General features: G+C 39.1%; 1 protein-coding gene across 1 annotated transcript; it reads left to right on the top strand.

Annotated features, from left to right (window-relative positions):
- The first annotated feature begins 1,778 nt into the window (after positions 1-1,778).
- Positions 1,779-26,315, top strand: YWHAZ (tyrosine 3-monooxygenase/tryptophan 5-monooxygenase activation protein zeta). Its single transcript, XM_057366285.1, has 5 exons — positions 1,779-2,082; positions 17,767-17,890; positions 21,467-21,630; positions 21,720-21,815; positions 25,255-26,315. The coding sequence occupies exons 1-5, from the start codon at positions 1,789-1,791 to the stop codon at positions 25,312-25,314; spliced, it is 738 nt and encodes a 245-aa protein (XP_057222268.1). The 5' UTR covers positions 1,779-1,788; the 3' UTR covers positions 25,315-26,315.
- The last annotated feature ends 519 nt before the right edge of the window (positions 26,316-26,834 follow it).

Genomic DNA, 26,834 nt, shown 5'->3' with positions numbered 1-26,834 from the left:
GGCTCCCCCGGGACTGGAGGGGGCTCCTCCTCCGCAGCTACCCCTCCCCCGCGCCGAGTCTCCCGGGGATGGGCCCCCGGGCTTTCCCTCGTCCGGGGCGGGGACGCGGCATCCTCCCCSGGGGGCGCTGGGCGTAGGGGAGCGGGATCGGGGCGGGCCGGGCTCCGGCGCCCACCCGCCGTGACAAAGGCGGCGGGCGCGGCGCTCGGTTGTCCCCGCGGCGGGCGCGGCGCGGGGAGGGAGGGAGGGAGGAGCGGCCGCAGCGCCCCGGGGCCGCCCGCCCGCCCCGCCCTCCGCTCCGCCCGCCCCCGGGCCGCTCCATTTTCTGCTGTCACCGCGCTCGCCGTGCCGGAGCCGCGGCAGCGCCCATCCCGCGGGGGCGGCGGGCGGCCCGCCCGAGGATGCTGCCGCCCGGGGATGATGCCACGGCAGCCTGCGGTGCTCCGGGAACTGGCAGCGGGGCCGGCGTTCTGACCACGCTTGCCCCGGTCGCGCCGAGTGGTAAATAACCATCGCCAAAAGCTTGCTTTAAAATGGCTCCTTAACCCCGGCGTGCGCGGTGCGGGCAAGTTCTTCAACGCGCGTTTGCAAACAAACGCCGGGTTTGTGCTCCCCTGTTGGAGACAGGAGCTATTAAAACTTAGAGTAACCTGAAATGTTAAAAGGTGTTTAATTTATTCCCAAAGACAGAACGTAGCCCTTGCCATTGTTCCTCCTCTAACGTCATGTGAAATGGCAAAAATCKTAGTGGTTAAAAACTGAGGTGCTTGGTTCGGATGTGTGGAACGTACAGAAATATATAAAGCATTCATGACSAAAACTGGATCATCCTTTAATAATCTTGTCAAACTTTAAAGAATAGTGTATCCCCAAAGCACATTACCACTTCCTCAAAATGATCAAGTTACGGTACACAAAAGGGTGGGGGGTAAGGGACGAGTATTTTTCCCTCCTGTACTAAAACAAATTTCTCAATACGTCTGCTCAGCAGAGCTTGGTTTTTTTTTTTTTTCCTTAAGTGCTGATAAGACCCAGATTATGAAGCATCTTGGCCAAGTCGTGCTGTCTGAAATACTGATGTTGAAAAAATATTTTTAAGTAGTAAAATTTTCTTTTGTCTCTGAAAACACAGCCTTTCGGGCAGAGCAGCAGTACCTGACACAAAACATCCCATAATGGGGATTCCCATTTTGGGAAGGGGAGTTAGCACYGTGGAAGGGTGTACAACATGCAGTTTAGATATTTGTTGTATTCTGACATTTTAACATCCAGTGTGGGATTTGATTTGCAGATCTTTATGTGAAATACTTCTGCATGTAACTGTATGATTCTGTTGAAGCCTAGAATGCTGCTTGGTATTGTTTGTCCAGCCTTTATTTGGTTGTCTCCTGTGAAAAGCTTACTGTTGGATATTTTGTCAGTTTTGTTGTACTGATAATGTAGTCTTGTGATGGCAAAGAGTTAGGATCATTTTTGTGCAGAAGGTAGAAATTTTTTTGTTTCAGTTCAACTTTGGATGTTTTTGTTCATGTTTACTAAAATACATACTTTTAAAAGTTAACATTTTTTCAGGAGGAAGCAGTGGCTTTAACTCTTCAGTCCATGTGTCCACGTGTTTGAGCATTGAGTGCTGCTAGTATGCCTTGTGTTCTGGATTTCAGTTGTACATCTTACAGTTCCAAACTACTTAGAGTATACACATTGTTCTGCATATGAAGTTAAAACATCTTTGTCCTTGATCAGTGTCTGAATAATGCCTCACTATTTTTCCTCTTTAGAAATATCAGCATGGATAAAAATGAGCTGGTGCAGAAGGCCAAACTGGCTGAGCAGGCTGAAAGATATGATGACATGGCAAGTTGCATGAAATCTGTGACTGAGCAAGGAGCTGAGTTGTCCAACGAAGAGAGGAATCTTCTCTCTGTTGCCTATAAAAATGTTGTAGGAGCCCGTAGGTCATCTTGGAGAGTCGTCTCAAGTATTGAACAAAAGACGGAAGGCGCTGAGAAAAAACAGCAGATGGCTCGGGAATACAGAGAGAAAATTGAGACTGAGCTAAGAGACATCTGCAATGATGTGCTGGTGAGAAATAATGAAACTGTTGATCCATTTTTACTTAGAGTTTTAGAGTAAATGGTGCTGGGTCCTCTGGGKCTATTTCTAGTCTGTCACTGAAGCTGTGGTGTCCTATGCTATATCTAAAGCTCAAGGTTTAAAAAATGTCTGAATTTTTCTTTCCCTCTAATGTGCTGATTATTTATATACWAATTACGGTTACAAATGCTAACAAATTTGGAGACATGTAGAAACATTATTGTATGTAACGTAATAGTTACCTAAGGTCTACATATTTCTCTGAGATGGAACTGGATACAGGTTTAGTTTGGGGCTTTCTCCTCCCTTGATGTCCTTCCCCCTTAATATGCAGTGTTTGAGTCCTAGATCTCTTCGATTCCTGCCACTTTAATATGCTGCAGTAGTTGTAAGAGGTAGTTCTCACTCTACGGAAATTGGGCCCCTCCCTGGGTAAGATGATGTAATGTTAGTTATGACTCAGCCGTGCAGAAAATTGCCTGCAGGAAGAGGCAGTAGAAATTCTGTGATACCCTCTTAAACTTAAAATTTTCAGTAGGGAACTAAAAGGGTGTTCAAGTTAGGCATTTTCTGAGATTTGTAGTTACATTATAATGGGCATGTACTGAGCAAGCAACCCGGTATTTTCATCAGGAGGTTGGYTAATAGAATCCAAACCTCTTCCAAATGCTTATTCTAGATTGTCAGGTTTTTTCAACTGCACACGCCTGTTGTGCTTCAGTGAGCACACAAGGAGCAGTTGTTCAATCCTGCAACCACTTGTGAGGTAGAGGTTACAGTCAGCAAGAGTTGTCCACTACGCTGTGGACCCTGCTGGTGTGTCATCCCATATGTGATAATACATCACCTGCAGAGTGACATGGGATATGAGGGAAGTATTAAATAGCTACGATTTTGCCTGAAGATCTAATGAAAACCAAGATCAATGAGTAACATAAATTTYTCTTGATGTGTGAGACAACTGAATGATATGGGTGAGGATAGCTTCCAGAAGACTGCTTCTCTAGGGGTTTGTAAGAGTCAGCATGGATAACTGTGTCTTGGCTTCCACTTCAGGCTGGCTGCCATGGTATTGTAACACCCAATTTTGTATGTTTTATTATCCTGTGTAAGGATAACTCTTTAACTTCCACTGTGAAAATGGAAATGCAGAATTTACTCATAGGAAAGAGCTGATTTACTACCACTTGTATTGTAAAGTGGTGGCTCATCTATTCAAGCCAAGGAAATGAGGATCCATTCTGGCATTCTAATTGGTTGTTACTTCTTTCTTATTATTTTATTAATGGGAAAGTCCTGAGGGGGTGTGGATACTTTCAGTTTAGAGTGGTCTGAAATTCTTTTGTAAGCTATGCTTTGGTTTAAGAAATCATTTTGATCAAATCTGGGCTTGGAAACCTTAGAAGAATTTAGAGTTTGCAATTAATGTTTTGTTTGATAATGGAAACCAGGTTAAGGTGAAACTAGCTTTTATTGTGCAYGCTAAATACAAAAACTAAAACAAAACCCTGCTTTTGACTTTGCTGCAAAAACTAGAGTGCATGGGAGGAGAGGAATATGGGTGGAAAGTCTTGTTAAATCTTCTGAATCACAAAATGGACTTGAATTTCTCTTTGTGTTAATGAGACATACATTATTCAAAGAAGTTATTGTTCTTTGACATGTTACTATTTTTAAGAAGCTAATGACTGACTAATTTTTAACATTGCCTATCCAATTTTTCGTAATACRTAAAGGAAAAATTACTGTCGAGAAKAAACAATGCCTTAGGTAGTGATTAGCAGTAATAAAACCTTTTTTTTAGACTTACATTTAAAAACAAAAAAATTAAAACTTTTGTATTCAGAGGATAGGATTTAAAAATACTTTCAAATGACATGTGCTATGTTTGATGTTGCCAATTACATTGAAGAATTAGATTTATATTTGAAAACATACTTTTGTTTTCTTTCTTGAAGTATCCTATTCATGTATATTCTTACTTACCTAGAAACATGGCTGACTGTATTGCTTTATCTGACATCCACTTTGCTTTAACAGAAGAAAGAGCTGTGCTAACATTAGTCGTTTATTATGAACAGGGGTCTGCACAATGATACATGCAAATGTAGAATGATGGTGTGGGTTTTGTTTTGGGGTTTTTTTCAGAAGATCTCTGTAATTTTTATAGAGCATAATCTAGCCTACAACTGTTTACAAAAGTGAAAAGCAAGGCTTACCAAATCTTAATTGGTATAAGTCATTAATTAGTAAGAATTGAAGTGTTAAGCTTTCAAAGTTTTTAGTCAGGAGCTTTATCAATTAGAGTACAAAAGCAGCTGGGCAACTTTGGTATCCTTTTATTGAGGCTGTGGCTCTGTTTGAGCTGTTGTTGTGTCTTCAGTTGTCTGCTAGTCTCTTAAGTAATGTTTAATACCCAGGGGTGTTACGTCACGGTTGAGTATGACTGCTGTCCTAACTTCAGTGTTGAAGGGAGGAAAGCAATTTAGAGAATGTGTTTGTGACCTCTGAGTGTGGCCAAAGCTGGGTCTTCTGCAGCTTCCCACTCTCTTCCCTCATTTGTTGGAATCAGATCTCTAGTGTGCTGGAAGAAATAGGTTCTCTAATCCTGTAGATGCCGAGTGTATTAAACTGCCTGAGCTTTGTTTCCATCTCTTAATTTACAGAGAGAATAGAAGCAATCAGTGATGAACTTTTTTCTTGCTTCATCCCTATTGGGCCAAATGAACTTTTAATAGTTATGTAGTCCAATCTGAATGTTTATTTTTCTCCTTTACACTGACCTTGCAAAAGGAAAAGAYAGTATCTGCATCCTTGCCACTTCATGAATCTTTTTTCTCTTCAGCCTACCATGGAATACCTCTACAACTCTACACAGTTGAACTTGTCCTCTTGTTTGCTGCAGCCTCAGAGTGCTGCTGTACAAAGAACAGACACCAGCGCAGTGTTCCAGCACCAATTCTGTCAGATAATGCATTTAAGTRTATTAAAGTGTCATATAACTAGCTCTAGTTGGAGTTGGTCTGGTAGTGCTGGTAAACATCAAATAATTGTGACACATTGACTGTAGTACAAGTTCCTTGCACTATGGCAATAAAAACTGAATTTTTAAATTCTTAAATKGTAGTATAGTGTGTGTGACGCTATGTGTAAGGAAGTACATTGTCATACTTGATCATCTGAAAAGTGCTTGAGTATTTTAGAAAATTTCCAGCCTCAGAAATTTCAAATTGATACAGGAAATTAAGCTTTTAGTTAAGTACTTTTCCTCATGTTAGCTAAGTGTGTGCTTCACGTCCTGTTTCAGTTTTTATATTAGAAAGGAGGGTCTGTCTGAAGTACCAATATAATGATCTCTAATAATCTTTTATTTGTCATTTCCATAATAAAAATTGTTATTGATATAACAGGTGTGGATTTTCTTTAAACTGCYTTTTAGCATTAGTAGAAAACTGAGCTGTAACTGAACTGATTCAAATTAAACCTGTAATAAGCTGAATTTTTCAGCTAACGAGAGTTCTGAAGTTSAGAAAAGAATGGAGAGGTCTTTGARTAGCWGACACCCTGCAATGGTTGCACATTAGAAGTTCTCAGCTCTGGTAACTTTTAGGTAATCTGACATGAGCTAAATGTAAACTAATAATKGAAAGCATGACCAGCTGTCTTCACGTTAGTATGAGTGTAATTCCAGRCAATTGTACTCTYTTCCSTAGGCTGATATATGCTGCAGCAGTCACTGCATGTGTCCCTCCAAGTGCACAGCATGTGACAGTTCCCATGTTCTTGCCCCATGCTCAGTCTTCTGGGTAATGTTGCTCCCCCCTCCAAGTTCCACCACAGAAATACCCTAAGTAAATCTCTTCTCTGGCAGTGCCCAAGCACCCTTTCTCTGTTTCTTTGTCCTTTAAGTTGTTGAGGTCTGGAGAGCTTCCGCAAACCTTGGCTGCYCTTCAGCTTTCTGGAGTTACTGTTGCACATAGGTGCTACTCAGCACTTTCCCCCCACTCCTTTCCTGCCAGAAAAGCTGCAGGGTAATGGTGGTGTTGAGGACCCCAATGAGATGAATTGTTTGTTTTCCTCACTATATTATTTCTTCTGAATTTCACGCTCAGAAGCATAAAATAGTACTTCTTGCTCCCACTCTTGAGATTCCTTTGCCTTTGTTATGGATGCTTCACTTTCTAGAAGTGGTAATTGTGAGAACAGAAGTACRGTTACTGAACTGTAACTGTGGGAACAGTTACATCTCAGATTAGTGACTTCAGGTTTACATTTCTTTTTTATGTATATTGTTGAGGGGGGAGTAGAACATGTGGGTAACCTGTCCTYAGGCTGCAGTTCACTGGGGGAAGGGAATGTAATTCCATTCAGAATGCATCTAAATGGCTTTTTAAAGAACATACCACAAAATTAATGCTTATTGCCATCATTATCAAATTRCTATGGAACTATTTTCTAGTTGCCTGCAAACACCTAATAGGTTACTATGTTAACTTCTGTAAAACTTGTCTAATTATTCTTAATGACAGAGTTAAGAAATTGAGTCTTCTCTCCTACAAGAAGCCAAATGCTTTTTTCACATGCACATGTATGAATTTTATTTTTAGACTTCAGCCATTGTATGCTCAGTGTGTTTTCTTGATGGTTAAAGAGCACAGCTAACTTGTAGACTGATGATACCATACAGCCCTCTTGCTATGATATCTGATACTTAACAGAAAATTCAGTGTTCTGACTGAAAATCATTACCTTCAGTTCTGTGACTCCTTCAGGCTTGCTTAATTTTTTTTTTGCTGTACTTTATCTTTAAGATCTGTATCATTTTTTGCAGAAAAAAAAAGGGGAGGCATTTGTAGAACCCGCTGTTTGCAGCAAGGTCAGTGACAGAAGGGGGTGGTTAATCTGTTGAAATCTACGAGTTGGGTTCCCAAAATAATTGAGATTGGAAGGGMGGTTCTGATCTCAGAACAGATCTAGTTTGATCAATTTGCTCAAGGCTTTGTCAGTCAAATTTTTTACTATCTTTAAGCAAGGAGATTCCACAGCTTCTCTGGGCAGCCTGTCTTAACATTTGTCTTAATATTGTTAAAGAAATAATACTTGCAAATAATCAGAGCTTCTCATGTTCCAGCTTGTCTGCTGCCTCTTGTCATGTCACTGTAGACCTCAAGAAGGAGTCTGGGTCCATCTTCTCTAGGCAACTGTACACAGCAGTAAGATCTGCTGGTCTTCTTCAAGCTGAAGAAACCCATTTCTCTGAACCTTGTCTTTTACCTCATGTGCTCCAGCCCCGTAGTCCTTTCAGCATATCTGTCTTTTTGGTGCTGTGGAGCTCAAACCTGGGTATAGAACTCAAGATGACATCTCAAGTTGTTAAAATTTGCRCTGAAAGACTGGTAATGTGTTAGCGGCATATGTGAAAATAAATAATACCACGGTTCACAAATGCTTATCTGAATGAACTTTTATATATTGCAGAACAAAATGTAGCCAGGATTTGCTGAGTTACAAGCGTGGTTATAATTTACACTTAGGATTAACTCTCCAAGTCTGACTTTTTCAATAAGGGTTTGATTGGTATAATTGCTCATATATATATTGAAGGTAGGAAGCAGAGGCAATTTGCATCAACCTCATTATTTCACTCCCTTTGTGATAGTAGCTACACCCTTTCAGAGGGCTTTTTTTGGCTGTTGGTTTTTTAGTTTGGTTTGGATTGTTGGTTTGGTTTTTGTTGGGGTTTTTTTGCTTTCCTGCAGTGAAACAGTGATTAAGCTAGAGTAATTTCCTTCACTTCTTTTAAGCAATTACACTGTTGGAGAACTTGCATTTTTGAAAATTAAAGCATCATTCATGGATCAGTTTAAATATGGGATTACTTGTGTTGTTTTTAATTTATTCTAATCTTAGCAGGAAGGGTATCCATAATGTTGACACATGTGTTTAATGCTTCCATTTATCATAAAAACAGCTAAGGTGCTCTGCATAAATGCAGCTACTTGTTATATTAACTGTGCTTGCATTGTTATATTAACTGTGCTTGCGTGTGTATATACACATATGTACATGTATCTACATCCTCTTGCAATTATTGCGAGTAGAAAAAAGCTTTATAATAACCATTAGCCCCCTGTTTAATTTCATTTGGCATTAATGTTTAATAACTTTGGTTTACAATAAAAAGGTACAGTGCTTATACTGTTCAAAAGCATCCAAGTGACAACTTGCTTTGTTTGACGGCACCTTTCATTGTTCAAGTACTTTATGTACCTACTGCTGATATGCAGTTCTAAACAGCAAAATRAAGTAAGTTGATCAGTTTAGTCACCCGTGACAGATAAGGCTTCATCTTCTTTGTGCTGTTGAAGGAAGAATTTAATAGCACATACTTGCAATTTAGTGAAGCTGCTAAGTGTGTGTGTTTCACTGGGTCGTTGCTCAGAAGTTTAAGAGCAGAAACACTGCATTTTTAATGTATCAGCTTCTCCTTGTGCCTGAGGAAGCCATAAGTGGTAGAAACATAAAATGCAGAATATGATCAGGGTTGGCGCATTATCTCTGCACATCTGTGTGAACAAATACTGCACTATCTCTGGTTTTATCTGGAAACTTCTGTCTCATTACCATACACATGACAGAAGTGCATTCCTGAAACAGGTTCTTAAACACTTCATTTGTTTTTTGCTGTGGGCAGACATCAGCTCCTGGCTGTCCATTCAGGCAGTAGTTGACTAACATTTTGAAATAGTTTGAGAAAGCTTGTGCTATKTAAGTTGATGTAAGAGAATTAAGACTGGGATTATTTCTTAAACTCGTTTTTTTTAACTGAATGTCAGCTCTTGTGCAGTGGATTGTTTTTCTTTAAATCTGACAGAATGTTGGAAATGGCTCTTCAAGTGAGAAGTAATAGTAAGTTGTGTTCTGCTGAGACCAACCATAAATTCTTAAATTTTTTAATCAGATATAATCTGTTGGACTCAGTGATCTCAGAGGTCKTTTCTAACCTACTTAATTCTGTGATTCTATAAGGCAGCTCAAATGAGGCACAGAAAAGTTGTAGGTTGGTTTTTGGTGGTAGATTTTTTTCTAGATGTTACCCTTCATGATTATGTTACAAAACATTTAACAAAGGTAATTTGATATTGTAACTGTCATTTTCTCCTAGTGCAGGACAGGTTTACATTGCTAAAATRGCATTTTTTCTAATGAAATGTTTTTACTAACTCTGTGTGCTGTAGTGAATCCCTAGTTGATCCATATTCTGCTTCAGGAGGTCTCAAATCTGCTCAGAGTGCAAGCTGCTAAAGATAAATAGCTCTTGCTTCTATTTCTGAGCAAGGATAAAAAGAATTACATCATATTTATGGAGGGTTTTATTAGTATTTCTTCAGAGACCAATTAATACAGTTTGGTATTTCTGCTTTAGAGTACAGCTGCAATAGCTGTAGCTGASACCTATCTCCTGAGCAGCATTTCTCACCCAACTCAGTTGGTTTCAGTGTTTCATTTTCTCAAGTTTCTCAGAGGATGTTCTAAAAAGAATAATAATCAATGGCATCTGGTACCATTTTATTTTGATGCAAGTCCCCAGTGCTCAAGAAGCAGTTTAATGAGGTGATGATAAAAAAAGTCCCAGGTAAAAACTGTATGTTTACTTTGATCCTCAGCTGAAATTGTTTATTAATATATATATATATATATGATGCCTCAAAAAAAAAAACAAGACTTTAATCTTAATGTTTTCTGCTAAGTGTCTTTGCAGCTGCTGCCTTTCATATGAGTTTCCTCAGAGTGGGTTACTAAACTGGAGAGGTATTTTGGCCTGTGCTTCAGAATTTCGTTTCTTCACCATCATGTTATGCATGCTTTGGTAAAAAACAGTAATGATTGCCATGAAATGCCTGAGGAGTCTTCTGAATAATCTCAAAAGAGTATATCCTGATATGAAACGCACTTGCCTCCCTTGGCATAAGTACTAATTGGAAAGCAAAATAGTAGTAGAAACCAGCTAGTAAAGGACATGGTAGTCTAAGCTGGGGAGGGCAGATCTGCAAAGGGAGCTACATGTATGGCTGTAAAAGTGTGAGCTGAGGTGCTGCGCATCATCGCATCAGGTGCTGTCCTTTTCTTTGTTTCCTGACCAGTGGTGTGTCTGTGCCAAGTATCCCATATGCATTTTCGTACATCCACCTGCTTCTTACTGACCTGCATCTATCCCCGAGCATATGTCTCAGCATGATTTTTCAGGGTGTCCTACTTCTTCCATGTTTCCTTTGCCTGCCCATATGTGATGGTGCTTTTGTTCTCTTTTCTAAGGAAACATGTTTAGAGACTTTTAGTAGTATTGTTGTGTATAAACTGAGATTTCTTGTCATTCTTTCTGTCATAYGGGATTCTCTTCTGTCCCTTAGTCCTTTTAGATCTTTTTTTTCAGTACCCTCTTGCTCCTCAGACTTCATTTCCTTCATTCTTTTCCATTCTAGGCCTTCACCAGATTGACTACAGCAAAACTGCAAATCAAGTGTACCTTTATCCTGCTCTTGCCATTTCTGCATGTCCCTATGCACGTCACATCTCCCACTGTTGCATAAATGCTGCAAATTACTCCACCATCAAATTCTTTCCTGCCCCCTGAAGTTTCTTTGACCCAAATTCTGAATTCCTCCCCTGCTGTGGGTCACGCTTCTCACCTCATCTCTTCCAGCCAGYCTTGCCACCTTTCTCAAACTTCTGCTGCTGGTTCTGTGGGCAGCCAGTTTGATGGGAAGAAAAAATAACTGGTACTGAGAACGGGCAGCAGGCTGGTTTCCTTCTTCAGCAGACATTTTGGCAGAGATCTCCAGTGCTTCGACAGCTTTTCTTGTATTCCCATTCTAGTGAGCAAATGAGTAGAGAGAATTCTGTAGCTAACTTTAAACTGTAGCTTCACTTTTGGCTGGAATACAAGGCTGACAACAGACCTTTTGGTTTTCCCCCAAGAGTGTTGGAGGTCACCCATGAGGCAGCACTTGCAGAGCCCTTAATCCCAAACTCTGGGCGGAACTGTAATCAGGAGCAACATAGTAAGCCTGTCTCAAAACAGCATTTGGGAAGGATTATCTGAAAATATTCCACTTAAAAATGCAAATATCTGTCACTTCTGTTCAACAATTCACATGGATGTGTGTAAATACAATGACGGGCCACAAATGGTTTAATTGAACCCTTTGTAGTGTGTGTGCCAGTCTGTGCTGTGCAGCTAATTGCATGTGTTGTTTTATAGCTCATAACTTTCCTAATCCTTGTGTGGAAAACAGTCATGGAAAATCACTTGCCAGCTATTTATGGAAACTATAGGTGTGTCTTGAACTTGTTCGATACAGGTGGCCTCCTTGAATAACTTTGTCATTAAAACAGAATATTGTAATGAAGGTGTGCTATAGTTAACKGTGCTGGTTAGTTATTACGTTCCACTTGTAATCAGGTACATGCAACTCTTCCTGCAAAAAGTGCACCTGAAAACACTGATCCATGTCAGTAATTTGGATGTCTRCCTCAGTGTATCTGATGCTTTTTATGTGTAATTCTTTCAAAAACGTGAATTTGTAATTCTTTCAAAACAGCTGTGCAGGTTGTCAAAAAACAGCAAGTCAACTTTGTAATAGTTTTATTGGCAGTTTTATGCCTCCAGTCAAAAAGGAAAGGTTGCTGCCCTTGGACACAGGAGCAGTTTGTTACTCTGGGTTGCAGTTGGTAAGTGTACCTTGATGCATCTGGAAAGGGAAACCTTGGAATTCAATAGACTGTAGTTTTATTGCTTGTTCTAACACAGTGTTTCAGCTTGATGCCCCTCTTCTCCATATCCATCGCATCTTCCTTATTTTTCTTTGCTTACTCCTCTGCTCACCTCCCTCCATTGTAGAGAACAAGATAAATAGCTACCTGCATGCTGTGAAAGTGGAATGGGCATTTGTTTGGAAATGGTACTGAAAGTCTTGAAATTATTTCAGGTTATCTAATAGTCTTCTGAAACAAAAGCAGACTTGAGTGCCAGTGCTTTTATAAGCTAAACTTTTTTTTTTTTTTTAAAATTAAACTGAGAAGTAGATTAAAGACAAAAGTAACACCTTCTTTTGTAGAAGTAGGCAGATATCTACAGTTCTTTGGTACATTGTGGGTATTAAAGTTATTTTGATGTAATGGGAATKTGAACAATATGTGGAATGTGGACAAGAAGCCTGTTAAAGGTTATTACSTTCAGAGAAACTACATCTGGCTTAGGAAGTCCGTGGGCATTGATGGAGGCTAAGAGAAGCATGACACTTTCTTGCTTTGTTCRAGTGTTTTTCTAGTGGCATCCTCTTGGGCAGTGTTGCAGTGAGGTTAGTAGACAGAGGAGTCCTGTCAGCCAGTGTGATCCCTCTTGTATTCTTACAATGTCTTGTAGAAAGATAGTGGAATGTTGCTTACATCATGAAAATACTAAGCTGTTGTTATTAAATATGAAATCAGTTTCAGGCTGAGCTTAAAAAAATATAGTTTCTTTCATGTCTTTCATGAATTTAAAAATCAAGAGTTCTTCCATGTCATCTTCATCCCAAAGTCATATACCATAGATGGATGACAGGTGACTTGAAGTTCAGCTAATACTCGTGTGTAATTTTTTCTCAAAATCATAAAAAATATTGTAACTATTGCCAGGTGTCTTTCTATACTGCATGAAAACAAAAACCCTGCTTTGTTATCTCAGAGAAAAACTGATGCTATTTAAATTACCTAGTGTTTTATCTGTGTATTCTTTTGGAGTTTTGCCATTCCACACCTTGGTTCTTTTGTGCAAGAGTAGTATCTTTTTATTTCTCAAATAGTTCTACTGTTTTTACTCAATTAGATAGCTGAATAATTTAAAAAAAAACCCAAAGTTTATTGTTCTCAGTACTTTAGCTGTGTGTTATCCACTAGTTTTTACTGTATTTTCCTAGAATCTGGTGACTGTTCTTAGTCTCCTGCTTGTCAGGAGGAAAATACATAAGTAGAGAATCGATCTGTTGATGCAGTTGTCTCAAGTGCATTAATAATTATCCAAAGTTTCTAGGCAATAACATGTACTGAGACCAAGCCTTTAAAAGGAAATAAACACTGAACTAAAAGCAATAAGGCAAAACTGAGCGTTAAAATGAAATTAATTTCATGCTCATGTGGTGGATGTAGGTATAGATTTCTGGCCCACACGAGTCATTTACCAAAGATACAAATAGTTTTAAAAGAAGAGTATTTTTAGGCTTCAAGTGTCAGGAAAGGACTCTTCAAGTCTTTGTGTTGGCTTCCTGTCTTCAACTGCAGTCGTCACCACAATGTGACAAATTGAAGCATGTCCACTTGCAGTAAGAAGAAGCAGACAGACTTTTAGGAGATTGCTGGGGTTTTTTTAGTTAAATGGGCTCAAAACACATTGTGCTTCACTTTGTGTTATCTGTTGACTGTTCAGGCAGTAGAATGTGTGTAAGAATGAAGTCAATCTCTTTCCAGTTCAGTGTTTAAAATAARCCAGGATTGAAGTTCACCATTAGAATAATACAAGTTCTGTGCAGACAGCTTCAGTTATGTCTTTGGAGATGAAGGCTTTTCTGGTACGTAMTTGATGGGGGTGAGGGAACATACCAAATCTTACCAATGGTCTTTGTGAGCATAGCTGACATCTCCCTTGATTGAGCATGTTTGTTTGCAGTCCAGAGAATCAGAAAGCTCTTGACTTAGTCWTAACTAGAATTGCAAGTGTGAAGTGTTGAAGCCGGATCTTTGAATGGCCAGCAGATTACTAAGAGTTGATATTCAGATTTAGTACATCCTTAAAAAAAAAAAAAAGTAATTTCCATTAAATCTTTCTGAAAATACTTACAATACTTACTTGTACAGGCTGTTACAGGTTTGGGCTGAAAACTGGTCTAAATTGCTGCTGCATCTGCCTAGTTGACTACAATAGARTGGTTTGTTTTACAGCAGTTAGATTTTTGCTGTCAAATTAAAAGCTCTGAAAATTGGTGCTGTGTCCTTGGGTTTCAAGAACAGGGAGTGATCATTTAGGTTTTTTTTTTAAAAACTGTTCCTACTAGATGCTGATCAAGACACTAATTAACTGCCCATGTATTAGTATATATCAAAATTGGATGGGAGTTTTGCATGGTAGAGGGAACATGATGAGCAAGCACGAGAGCTTAACTACATATAATGGGGCTATAATATACATGTGCTGTATGGACTGCACTTGTCAGGGCATTGTGTGCATTGCAGCGATGCAGATGGCATAAGTTTGGTAAATACAGATCATTTACTGAGCCAGTCTGGGACTAGCTGCTATCAGTTCAGTGGYCTGTATTGTGATGAGCCCTGCACTGATAAACACTGTCCTATCAATTGGTAAAGGAGAGAAGAGGTGAGCRTATATTGCTGGTACTGCTGAAGCTTTGGACAAACAACCTATCAATAGGTCTTAAATTTCAAGATATTCCTCCTTGTGGGAAAAAAATATATCTTCCAGAGAAGCTTTGCAGTTAAAGCTATTAAAAAAATCCACAAGATAAATAGTATTTCCCATAAGCTGATGTGTTGGCAGATACAAGGTTGCTAGATTTGTTACACTTTTGGTTCTGCAATCTTCTGTTAATTGAACTTCAAAATGTTAGTAGTTTCACTGGTCTTACCTATCTGGCTTTCTGTAGCTGCACCTCCTCCATGCAGGTTGTGCTTTCACAGCCACTCTCTAGGATAAATCAGTGTACCCTGAACTTTCAGGCTAACTTTAAAATAGTGATCTGTGTTTACTTATGTGASTAAAAGAAAACAGATCATGAAGTAAATGTACTAATACAAGTAGAAGAAACTGAATTTATAAGACTAAATAAATAATTGGGTAGCAATGTCTTTTCAGTCATTTCACATGCTATCTTTTAAATGTTCGTCTGCTTTCAGGTTTAATTGTTGCTGTTTATGAAGTACTTTGCATAAATAAAATTCTTTCAAAAATATGTGGCCTATCAGTCCTACATTTTTTTGTATAGAATAGACTCTTTCAKCCAAATATGAGCAAGCTTCCAGTGCAGTTTGAGTTGGAGTCTCTTTGCATTGGCTATATTGTATGAATAGCTGTTTGAAGGGATTTTCTCAGTTCATCAGTCTTTGAAATTTGATGTGGCTTTAGAACTTTTTTCAATACAAGATTTACAGTGTTCACACTCCTGTTGCCCTGCTAGTATGGGCCTGTTTAAGAAGGCAGTTAGTAGTCTTTCSTCTTAACTGTCTACTTGTGCAATTCACCCATTCAGTTTGCAAACAAGTTTACCTCATTTGTGATCTAAATGAAGTTTAAATCTTGGAGGGTTGCTGCGGTGGGAGTGAGTAGAGCTGTACATTTTAATCAAATTACCTTCTATACAGATGAGAAATGATTTTTGTTTCTGAAATCACAGAAAATATTTTAGTGTGGCCAGTTAATGGAGGATGCAGAAAGGGAGCAACTCCCCATGGTGCCAGAAGGGTAGGTGCAGATGGACACGCCTGGCTTAATTGAAGTCTCACAGAGAAAAAGTAATAAGGAGCCTTGTTCTCATAGCTGGTAACCTTCAGTTTTCACTGAAGTTGGAGTTTCTTGGCACAAATGAAAATGTGATAGCTTCAAACCATGAAGCTCTCAAATGGTGAGGACAGAGTGTGTAAGTGGTTACTGAGAGCTGAGGTGTGTGACCCGTAAACCTGCCGGCCTCCTGCTMCATCCCAGCCTTATTGGGGCAGAGCTGGCTCTGAACCCTTCTCCTGGCATAGTGGGACATCCRAAGAAGGTGCCTTTGGCATGAGGCAGCTCAGCAGCCCATTTGACCATGTCCAGAAAAATACTTCTGCTGCTGACTGGCTTGTTTTGCTTACCTGCCGATGTCAAAGAATTGTCTCTGCTGTCATTTGGATGGGAGCAAGGACAGGCAGTATTTTTCAGTGTCTCCCTGTGGTTATAAAATGAAGTTATATACCAACCCCTGCTGTACTGAAAAGGCCTAATATTAAAGGTGATTGAATAAATCCACTATGTTGAAGCCCCTAAAGGAAGTCCTCTTAATGGGTTTTTATCTCATTGTAGCCTAGGCATAGCTGAAGCTTGCCCAACTTCGGTTTCTGTCAGCCTGATTTTTCATTACCTGTCTGGTGAAATATAAATGAAGAGAGAGATGCTATCATGGGTCACTTCATTTTGAGGAGTTTCATGCAAGTTTGAGTCTAACAATAAATACTCATTATTCRTATAAATGAATTAGYAGTACTTTGATTAAAGAAAAAGCCWACCAAAACAAAACCCAAGACCAGACTTGCTCTTCTTGCTCTTTCTGTGAATTACAGTTTTCTGTAGCTGAATAGTTGGCCTGTTAAGCAGAGCAGGTACCACAGTTGTCCATGCCACAGTGCAGTAGTTGCAGCTTACCATATATCCAGGGTAGGCCTGTCCAGGTAGTATGTCCTGTAAGATGTTATTTAACCTGCTGGATGGCCTTGAGAGGAAAGTGCTGTAAAGCAGCCATCATTTATAAGCTGGAACTAAATTAGTTTGTCCATTTCTGTAGCATTATTGGAAATACAAGCTAAAAAAGTAAAGTAAAACTTAAATGTCAGTCATCTAATTTACAGGGGGAAAAAGATGGCCAAAAGTTTGTACTAAAACCTCTTCTAAAGAATTATTTCTGCATAGCCTTCACCAAATATATGTAACAGCTTGTGATTCAATTCTGACTATTCAGGAGTGCTGTACCTTTTTGACTTTTAAGTAACTGGCTTTTCTTCTAAAGTCTGACTTCAAACAGTATCACAAAGTTTGACAAGCTTGTACCTTAATTTGACTACATGTGTTGGAGCTAGTGATTTTTTTTTTTTCTTTTTTTTCTTTTCATCATAATAGAACTCTTGCTAAATTATGTGACTGCCTCAGCTGGGAACTTGCTACGTTAGCAAGTAGTTGGAATAATCTAGAAAAAACTGGTCTTAACTGTCAGCCCGCAGGGATGATTTGGTGGAGTGAGACCAGAGAGCTACCTTCGCTTCAGAAGATAGAGGAAACACTTGTTAGGGCAGCACATAAAGTCAAACAGAGGAGCTACAGAGCTGAATGTCAGATTGTTAGCTGTCTGGAAATGCAATAATCCAGTTTCACCTTGTGATTTCTTGCTGGTGATGCCAGCAGAGCATTCAAGTTAATGGGAACTGGCCTAAGGAGGCTTATTTATTTCCTGTGTATGTAAAATAATTGGATCTCTGATCTGGCAGCTGATACATCAAATCTTTTTTATTGTACTTGGTGGATGCAGGCTGTCTTCCATGGTATACCCTCTGTACAGAGTCTTTGGACTACCTTATTTTCGCCAGGGTTCTAGATAATKGCTTATAGAAAGCCATCCTTTGGTCATATAATACCAATCTGCTAAATTGACACAGCCTTCTTCTCCCTATCAAGTCACACAATGCAGCATTCCATTTATATCTAAAATTGGAATCCAGAACACATTCTCTAGCTATGTTTTGTAGGATATGAAGAAAATAAGCAAAAAGTGAAGCTGTCTTGACTTTAAAATAAATGGAAATACAATTGAATTGTTGGTTCAGCATGCTGTAAAAGTATGTATGTTCAAAACACAGTGTTCTTTGTTTTCTTTTCAGTCTCTCTTGGAAAAGTTCTTGATCCCTAATGCTTCGCAAGCAGAAAGTAAAGTTTTCTATTTGAAAATGAAAGGAGACTACTACCGTTACTTGGCTGAGGTTGCTGCTGGAGATGACAAGAAAGGTATTGTATGTCAGCTTGTGGATAAGCATTGTCCAGTTAGATTGCTTTTGGTGGGGCAGTGGCACAACTCTAATTTTAGAATAATTCTGATTTGGATGTAAATTTTTTTAGTAATAGACTTTCGTTTTCTGAAGGAAAATCGTAAGTTGTTGGCTTTCAAATGAGTTACACAAATTTCCATGTCTATGCCAACAGAAGCACAAAGCAGGCGTTGAGTCACAAAATGTTGAAATAATCTCCAACTTACACATGTATGCACCTGGTTCATCACTGAAGTACAGGTTTATGCATTTCTGTCTAGCTGAATATTGGGGGTTTTACAAACTCTTTGTAGTCTTTAGTCTTTTAGCTTTCTGAAGACTTACTCTTGCCATTTCTCCCACATTTCTACACAATGTAAGAAGTCTGTGTAGATTCAGTGAGCAAAGAGACTAGAAACAACTGCAAAAAAGAATTAATAGAATTAATCTTACTGTTAGGAAAATTTCTTCTGTAACCATGGTAGTTTTAATGTCCAAATGTCTTGTATTTCCTCAAGTTTCTTRTATTTTCATATAAGCAGCTTATCACAATTGCAGGTAAGTGGCCTTCACCTAAATTCACTCAGAAAAGTTGACATGAGGTATTTTTCATTTTGGGTGCATTACCTGCTGTAGKTGGAGACACCCTGACAGCATTGCTGCCTCCATGCAGAGTCACCTTCAGTTCAGAGCAGTGTATCAGCTGAGATCCAGCTCGCTGCAAACAGTGCCAGGCTGTTTCCTGGAGCCACTTGAGGGCTTCTGGCAGTGTGCCCTGAGGGGCAGTGCACTTCAGCACAGAGCCAGCCTGGTGTCTCCCACTGACTTGGGCTGCCCTGAGTCTGCAGGATTCCTGGATGCGTGGGAGCGTGGGGACAGTCTGAACCCAGGACGTGGGACCCTTGGGGGTGTGGAGAGCACTGAGCTGTGCCAGCTGGGCCATCTGTGCCCTGCACCACCCTGCCCTTGGGAGCACCTGCTCCATTCCTCACTGAGCAGCCCCTCAAGCTAATAAGCTACTCCCCAGTATGGCACACAAAGAGGTTTGTGGGACTTCAGAGACTAGATTGAGTTTGGCACAGATGTGAAACAGAAGTGGAATCATTTCAAGGGGATAGATATATCTGATTTAGTGGCATACATGTTATATCACATTACACAGTGAAGCCCAGTTTCCCCAGCGTGCTGGATAATAGAAAGTCACAGAAAGATCCTAAGATTTAGTATAGAAGACTCAATTTCATTTCTGATGTTTACTGCTTGCAAACTGACCCAATCTTGTTGACTGCAGAATTATATGTGCTAGCAGTACTTTTGATCTGTTACAGAGAGTTACAATGCTTTTCTTTGGTAATTTKCATTATCTTTGTTCGCATGCATAGGAGGTACAATATTTTGAGTCTCAAAGTTCCTTTTTCTGTTGAGGATTAAGTTACAGGCTCTAAAATTAGACTGAAAAATTAGAAAGAAAATCTTTGTTTGAAGTGGGTTTTAGTTTTCTTATTTAACTCAGTCTCCTGGCTGAGCAACTTTTTGGTGGGTTTCAATTTTTTCAATTTATCCTCCACCTGCAGTGTTTCATGTGACAGGCTTTTCCTGAATGTTGTCTTTGACCTTGAAGACAAGCAGTTGATAATTATTGTTTAGGAAAGAATGGCTGTTGAGTTGGACACTATTCTTCAGCCTTTTGCAGTAAATACAGCAACAATATAAAGTTCCCAACTCTAGGAATTGGTTTTTTATCTTCATAAACTGCATTGTTTATTTTATGGACTAGGGCTTCCTTATGGCAATCCAGCAGACAGGAATGTCAAGCAGGTACCACGTTCTATTTTATCCTTGAACTTTGGAACTGCATTTTCTAAAGAATTCAAGATTAAAAACTTYTTTATACTGTCTGACTGATCTGGAAAATAACATAACAAATTACGCACTAAATGCTCCAAATTGCTTAAAAGGTAGCTGTTTTCTCAAATAGGAGAAAAAAACATGCTTTTTGTTTTGAAATTACGTTAAAGAAAAATTACTAAAAAATACAACTCTCAGCTTCATTCCTTGAAATTACTTGGTTTTCATTCTGCTTGTTTTGCATTTCATGAACAGCACCATTTTTTAAGGCTTTTCCACTATGAGAAGAGTTTAACTTCTCTCAGAACATCTTAATTTAACTTGCAGTTAACCTAGTTCTTCTCAACTGTAATGTTGAGATGACTTCTGGTCATTTTCAAGGTATTAGGGCCGCTGTCCGATCTGAAGTGTTCCATTATTAGTGATGAATGTGGAGAGGACGGTGTTGATGAACTGTGCAATGAGTGTCCTCACTCTTCCACGTGGAAGAGAACAATATGGTGCTGTAATTTTTGTGACTATCTAAAGGTGGATAAACAGTGATCGCATAGACATCCTGAGTATTGGCATTCAGTTGTTTTCAGACTCGGAGTACTTCCTATTTAAATACTGCTGTATTTTTGAGTCCTTAGCTTAAAATTCCTGTCTTTATTTTTGAATACATGTGACTGCATTCTTGTAGACATCATGCTGGATACATTTCTGGTTTGATCCAGAAACACTAAGATTGGAGTCCTTTTGCATCTGAATTGAATGACTTTCTGCCCACCTTTTTCTCAGACACTGGTGGAAAGCTGARGAACAAGGGCTCCTTTGTGCTCAGCGCCCAGTGCATCCCCGGTCCCAGCAGCTCGTGGGCTGTGCTGGGCCGTGATCCCTGACTTGTGTGGGCAGAACCTGCTCCTAAGTTCAGGTGCTTTCAGTGAGACATGAAATTGTTGAGCTCTTCAGTCTTCATATACACATTGTAGTGGCTGTTTTCTGCCAGATGTTTCTAACTTGTACAACTGAACCAATTAAGAGTGACAAGAGATTCATCTCTAAAAAAAAAAGGGGCCAAATTATTTTTTCTCCCTTCACATTTTGTAGGTACTTGAACTTTAAGTTAGGTAAAATACTTTCCATATATGTATTGGAAATAGAACTATGTTGGAAGCTTTTAAAAATATATATTTAATCTGGGTTGTGGTGCGCCGCACTATCCTTGCTAAGCAGTTTGCTTGGAAATTCACAATGACTTACTGMAAGAGTTCAGCATGACAGGCAAAAGCCATCAATGTTTCCTGTGACTAAAATGTGGATCTCTAATGTATTGCAGTGTTTAAAGATATTGAAATTGTGGTACTGTATCAAACCTGTGTGGAGTTAAAACTTGSGGTTTTTCCTGTGGATGATGGGTTTTGTCTTCAGTGCTACAAAACTGCTGCAAACATTTGTAAATGCAAGTAGTCACAGGGTGTCAGGAAGAGACTCAAAGCCGTGATATAGTCAATAACAACTTCCCGCTTTTTTAATTATTTGAAAAGTAGTTTAATAAAATCTTCATTAAATAGTGACTTTTTTAGGTAAAATGCTCATTCACAGGCATTCGCTCATGACATAGTTTTTTTCATGCAMGAGTGAACACAGTCCTGATTGTATGTCTGGATACAGTGTGTAAATTACTTACTTGTTGTGGGTTTTGTTTGTGTTTGTTTTTGCCCCAAAGGGATAGTGGAGCAATCACAACAGGCATATCAAGAAGCTTTTGAAATCAGTAAAAAGGAGATGCAACCAACACATCCCATCAGATTAGGTCTGGCTCTGAACTTCTCCGTGTTTTATTATGAGATTCTCAATTCCCCGGAGAAAGCCTGTTCTCTTGCAAAAACGGTAAGTCAAAGAGGGGGAAATTCCATTTAAATTATTTGCATAACCTTTTGTCACATGGCTAATGGAGTTGTTTGTTTTTTTAACACTAGGCTTTTGATGAAGCAATTGCTGAACTTGATACATTAAGTGAAGAGTCATACAAAGACAGCACGCTAATAATGCAGTTACTGAGAGACAACTTGACAGTGAGTATCATCGAAGTTTGCATATAGATAACAGGATTGGTCTTCCTGGCACCCTGAGTTGTCCTTTTTGTTACTGGCCATGGGGCTGTGTCTGTCACTTAGAAACAAGTCTCCCATATATTATCCTTCTGAGCTAAATCTTTCTCCTGCCTAGTTTTTATGAGTTTTTGTGGTCTGCATGCTAAGTAACATGACTTTCTGACAGATGACAAATTAACCACATTTTTCAGGTTATTTTATTCAAGGAATCTAGCATGTTTAAATTACGCAGTCTCAACTGTGACTAGCAAATCTACTAGCTAATGTTACACAGTGTTTGAGAATACAGTTGCATTTGCCTCTTTGAATCTTGTGTCAAATTTCATGTGGCTTATTTTATGTGAATGCATCTGCAAGGAAGGGATCCTACATGAAAATGGAAACAAAGCTAGCAGCTGGCAAGTCCATTTAAGGACCTGTTGTTCAGAGGTTTTTTATTTGGTGTTAATTTTGGTACAGCCAAAATRAAAGTCAGTGCTAGCCAGGCTATTTCCATGGCCGTTGTAACACAACTGTCTCAATTACTTTTCTTGTTTTCCCTTGGACTCATAACTGTCTCTGGTGTAAGTTGTCAGAATAACCAAAATCTTCATCTTGCATGAGGGACTTTTTTAACCTACTTTGAACTTTAAAGCTGGCAAAGATAAACAGCAAATGAAACTAAATGTAAGCAAACATGCAATAGTGTAATTAATGACTTAGTTCACTCCTTGGTCTGTGGGGAGAAGAGCTGCAAGCAAGAACTGAAAAAATAAGCACCACCTCTTGTTGCCACTTGTGGCCCCTGGTAACACTTTATGCATCTGATACTAGAGACCCCTGCAAAATAGCTGCACTGCTTTAAAAATAACTACAAGTAAACTTGTACAGTTGCATAAAATTGGAGTTGCCAATTGTGACTAACATTTAATTTCTCTGTCTTTTGGAGCCTTTTCCATTGAAAGGGCAACTTAACGCTGCTTCAAAAACTACTTGTAATTGTTCCATTGGTTGCTTATAAAACAAATGGAAGTGATTTCTCAACCTTTGTATTGGAGACAGATACAGGGTTGGCATTGCTCTTAATGTCTGTGTGTACTGTCCCCTTGAGTGGGATTGCTCAAGAGCTGCCCTCTGAATGAGGGTTTTGAAACAGAGAATAGAGAATAATTGCTGGCTTCCCAGTAAAAATAATGTAGAGCTTGTCATAGCAGTTGGAAAGCAAATTGTTTCACACAAGAGCAAAAGTTGGACTGAGCTACCATTCCAGTACCAGTGTGAGAATTAGGGTAGTAGGCCTGGTAATTGATGTGAGCTTTCCATTATAAGGAAGAAAGCTGTAAACAGATGCAAGATTCCATATTCTTGAATTAATTATTTGTCTTGCCTTAAGTGCTTAGTGTGATCTGTACAGGTGCATTGATTCCGTGTTTATCCACTTCTTGAGATAGAAAATAACTTTTGATATGTGTGTGACTAACAAAGACTACAGTGAATTTCATAAATGTAAAAAAGGTCTGTTCTGCTATTTATGCAAGTCAGGCACTCTGAGGTAGGTGGGCTTTAAACAGTGATTCAGCATGTTGATCAGTTCTATGCAGGAGCACTTCCCTCAGTTGCTGGTTCTGTTTTACCTTGAGTTTTGTATGGCTGAAGAAGTCTGTGTTCATTCTCAGTGGGGACTGAAGGCAGACAAGTGTTCAGAGGGCTGTTTTTCATATTGTCAAAATCTGTTTTACTGGAATTGCTARATAATGTCTTTTCTCTGTTATGAAATTGGGTTTTTTTTTGTTTTCTTTTCTTAAATGAAAGGAATCACTTCTTCCTGAGAGGTTTTTTTTCCCTTCAGCAGATTTGTTGAACTGATCTCAGCTGGTAAAATTGGTAATCCCCTTTCATAGMACTCAGCACTCAGGCCCTTTTGTCCTAATGAGTGTGTGTGTTAGATGAGACATGAGCAAAATGTTCATCATTAAAAGGGTTGTCAAGCATTGCAACAGGCAGCCCAGGGAAGTGTCAAGTCACCATCCCTGGAGTTATTTAATTTGGGTTGATGTGGTATTTGGGGACATCATGGACTTGGCTGTGTTAATGGCTGGACTTGACAATCTTGAAGGTCTTTTCCATCCTAAATAACTCTTTGACTGTATTCTGGGGGTGATGATTTAGGATAGAAATCTCTGACAGAATTGTGATGAAACTGGTCTTGCTAACTCTTTCTTACAAGAATAGCACTGAAATTGAGACTAATGTAGTAATATAATAACATATTAAAGGTTATAGTGCMGGTCTAGAAACACTGGTCTAGACTACTGGTGCACTGTTGTCTCCAGTAATATAAGTTGTTGCTTAATGCCTTCAGCAGGGAGGATTAAGTGCAGATACCCTGCGTTATGTTCAGAGCAAGAACAAGGCTGTTGGTCTTGTGCAGGTTTCATTGTTGCCATCTGCTTCTGAAGTGTTTCTGATGGTTTTTAGAGAGAAAGGCATTCTTATGAGACTTCAGTGGTATAGCACTRTGAGTGGAGAGAATTAGTTGGTTTTGTTTTACTACCTTATACTGTAGAGCCTGAATGATTCAGTTAATGCTTCTCAAACTCCACAAAGCAAGAGATGAAAAATCATATTGGGCTGGTAATAGTTTGGAAGCAGCCAGTGTGGAGATACTTGGTTCACAAAATAGTTTTTTGGTCCTGGCTGTTGCTCTGGAACTGATGCTTAGTTACCTTAGCTGATACTTAATCMTGACATATGGCTCCTTAGTATGACTTTATGGAGCTGAAAATAACATTCTGTGCATAGTGCATGCTTAGCCTGATTTTCTTCCMTTCTTGCCCTGCCCGCCAAGTTTGGCAGCTCAGTGTTCTGAAAGTTGTTAAAGGGGAGCACAACTAACTGAACAGGACCACGGGTTGGACATTTTTATGAAATACTTTGAAGTTTAAAAATCAGAAGAAACTTCAGATGCCTGTTTTGAAGGAAAGATCACATTTGAAGTAGCATTGGAAGTGGAGAGATCCCTTCCTGAAGCACTTCCTTTAGAAAGGCATGTAAAACTTGCTTGAGGAGAAACAAATTGCTGTTAGTTCCTGATTCTTATTTATCCAATCTGTAGGTCTGATTCTTGCCTGCTTGTTGTGTTTTAGTGAGTCCTGTGAGTAAGAGACTTTGGTTTTGACTGTCCATAAACTTGCTCATTAAATGCAGTGTAGGGTTGGGTCACCTAGAACAGAATTTCCATTTTGTCATAGCCAAGAAGTAGATTCATGTTACTGTGTGCTTTTTCTTTCTCCACAGTGCTTAGCAGGACCTCTTAGAAGTTGTTATTAAGATATAGGCCTTCTCTATAAAAATTACTTGCTAATTACTAGTTATAAATGTRTAATAATGTACAAATTACTCTGTTTTCTTTCCCAAACAGTTGTGGACATCGGATACCCAAGGAGATGAAGCCGAAGCAGGAGAAGGAGGGGAGAATTAACCAGCCTTCCACTTCCGTCTGCCTCATTCTGAAATTTAAACAGTAGACCATTTGTCATCCATGCTGTCCCACAAATAGTTTTTGTTTACGATTTGACAGGTTTATGTTACTTCTATTTGGATTTCTATATTTCCCATGTGGTTTTGTTTAATATTAGGGGAATAGAGCCAGTTAACATTTGGGGAATTTATCTGTTTTCATCTGAGGTGGCCAATATAGGGTTGTGAAATTTTTATACAAGTTTTACATGTTTGGCATAGTACTTTTGGTACATTGTGGCTTCCCACAAGGCCAGTGTTAAAACAGCTTTCTATGTCAGGCAAAGATGACTGCTTGCATATTGGTCTGTCACGATGGAAAAAAGGGATAATCAATGTTGCAGCCACAGGTGTAGTTAGAGTGAATATCCAAGCTGGAGCAAACATGGCTGCGAATAAACTGATGTCCCATAGATATTGCATGTCAGGTGAACATGTGACATCTGTGGAATATTCCAATCAAGTGTACATCTTTGATTGCAGCTGAAGTGTTCCTTAAGACAGTTTGATAACCCAGTCAGCTTTCTCTAGAGAAGGACAGAGAAACGGTTCACATTCCATTATTTGTAAAGTTACCTGCTGTTGCTTTCATTATTTTTGCTACACATTTTATTTGTATTTAAATGGTTTAAGCAACCTAAGAACAAATGTACAAGTAAAGATGCAGTAAAAAATGAATTGCTTGATATTCATAATGACACTGTATATCGAGCACAGCAGTAAAAACAAAAACCCATGTATTTAACTTTTTTAGGTTTTTTGCTTTTGTGATTTTTTTTTTTGATACTTGCCTAACATGCATGTGCTGTAAAAATAGTTAACAGGGAAATAACTTGAGATGATGGCTAGCTTTGTTTAATGTCTTATGAAATTTTCATGAACAATCCAAGCATAACTGTTCAAAACATGTGTATTAAGTTGATGTAAGTGGAATAAAAGTTTTATGAATGGACTTTTCAACTACCTTTGGTGTAGATTTCATGTCATCTGTCTTCCCACACCTTTCAGAGTAATGGCAGTATTATGCAGAAATTTAATATGGAAGTGTAGTTCTATAATGGAAAATCTTAACACACATTTAGACAATTTAGTTCATTTCAAGAAAGTTGAGGTTGAATATTTCATATCTGATTTTAAGATTTCTCTAATAAATTAGTTTACAACTTTTAGGTGCCTAAGCTTTCTGGCTGTCCAGCTGGAACTCTGGAGCAACCTTAACACACATAGATGGTCCCCAGACTTACAGCAAAGGGCATAAAAACCTTAAAGAGCTGATCTTTTGGAATATGTCTRTTTATGTGGAAATCCCTGGCTTGCCACTGTTGGGTCATTAAAGGAGAACTGARTGGGAGCCTCCATGTTGTCCAGAGGATTCAGGCACTCCAGCTCAGTTTGCAGAAAAGCCTAGAGTAACGAAGTAATGATGCTGTTCCATTCCTTATCCCCAGGGAGGTGTGCACCCATGGTATTCAGAGTAGATAC

Source organism: Malurus melanocephalus, unplaced genomic scaffold (assembly GCF_030028575.1).
Source record: "Malurus melanocephalus ecotype Western Australia unplaced genomic scaffold, MMel_1.1 scaffold_62, whole genome shotgun sequence".
NCBI classification, from domain to species: domain Eukaryota; kingdom Metazoa; phylum Chordata; class Aves; order Passeriformes; family Maluridae; genus Malurus; species Malurus melanocephalus.
Note: the sequence above shows the minus strand (reverse complement) of the source record. Positions and strands in the feature narration are given on the sequence as shown.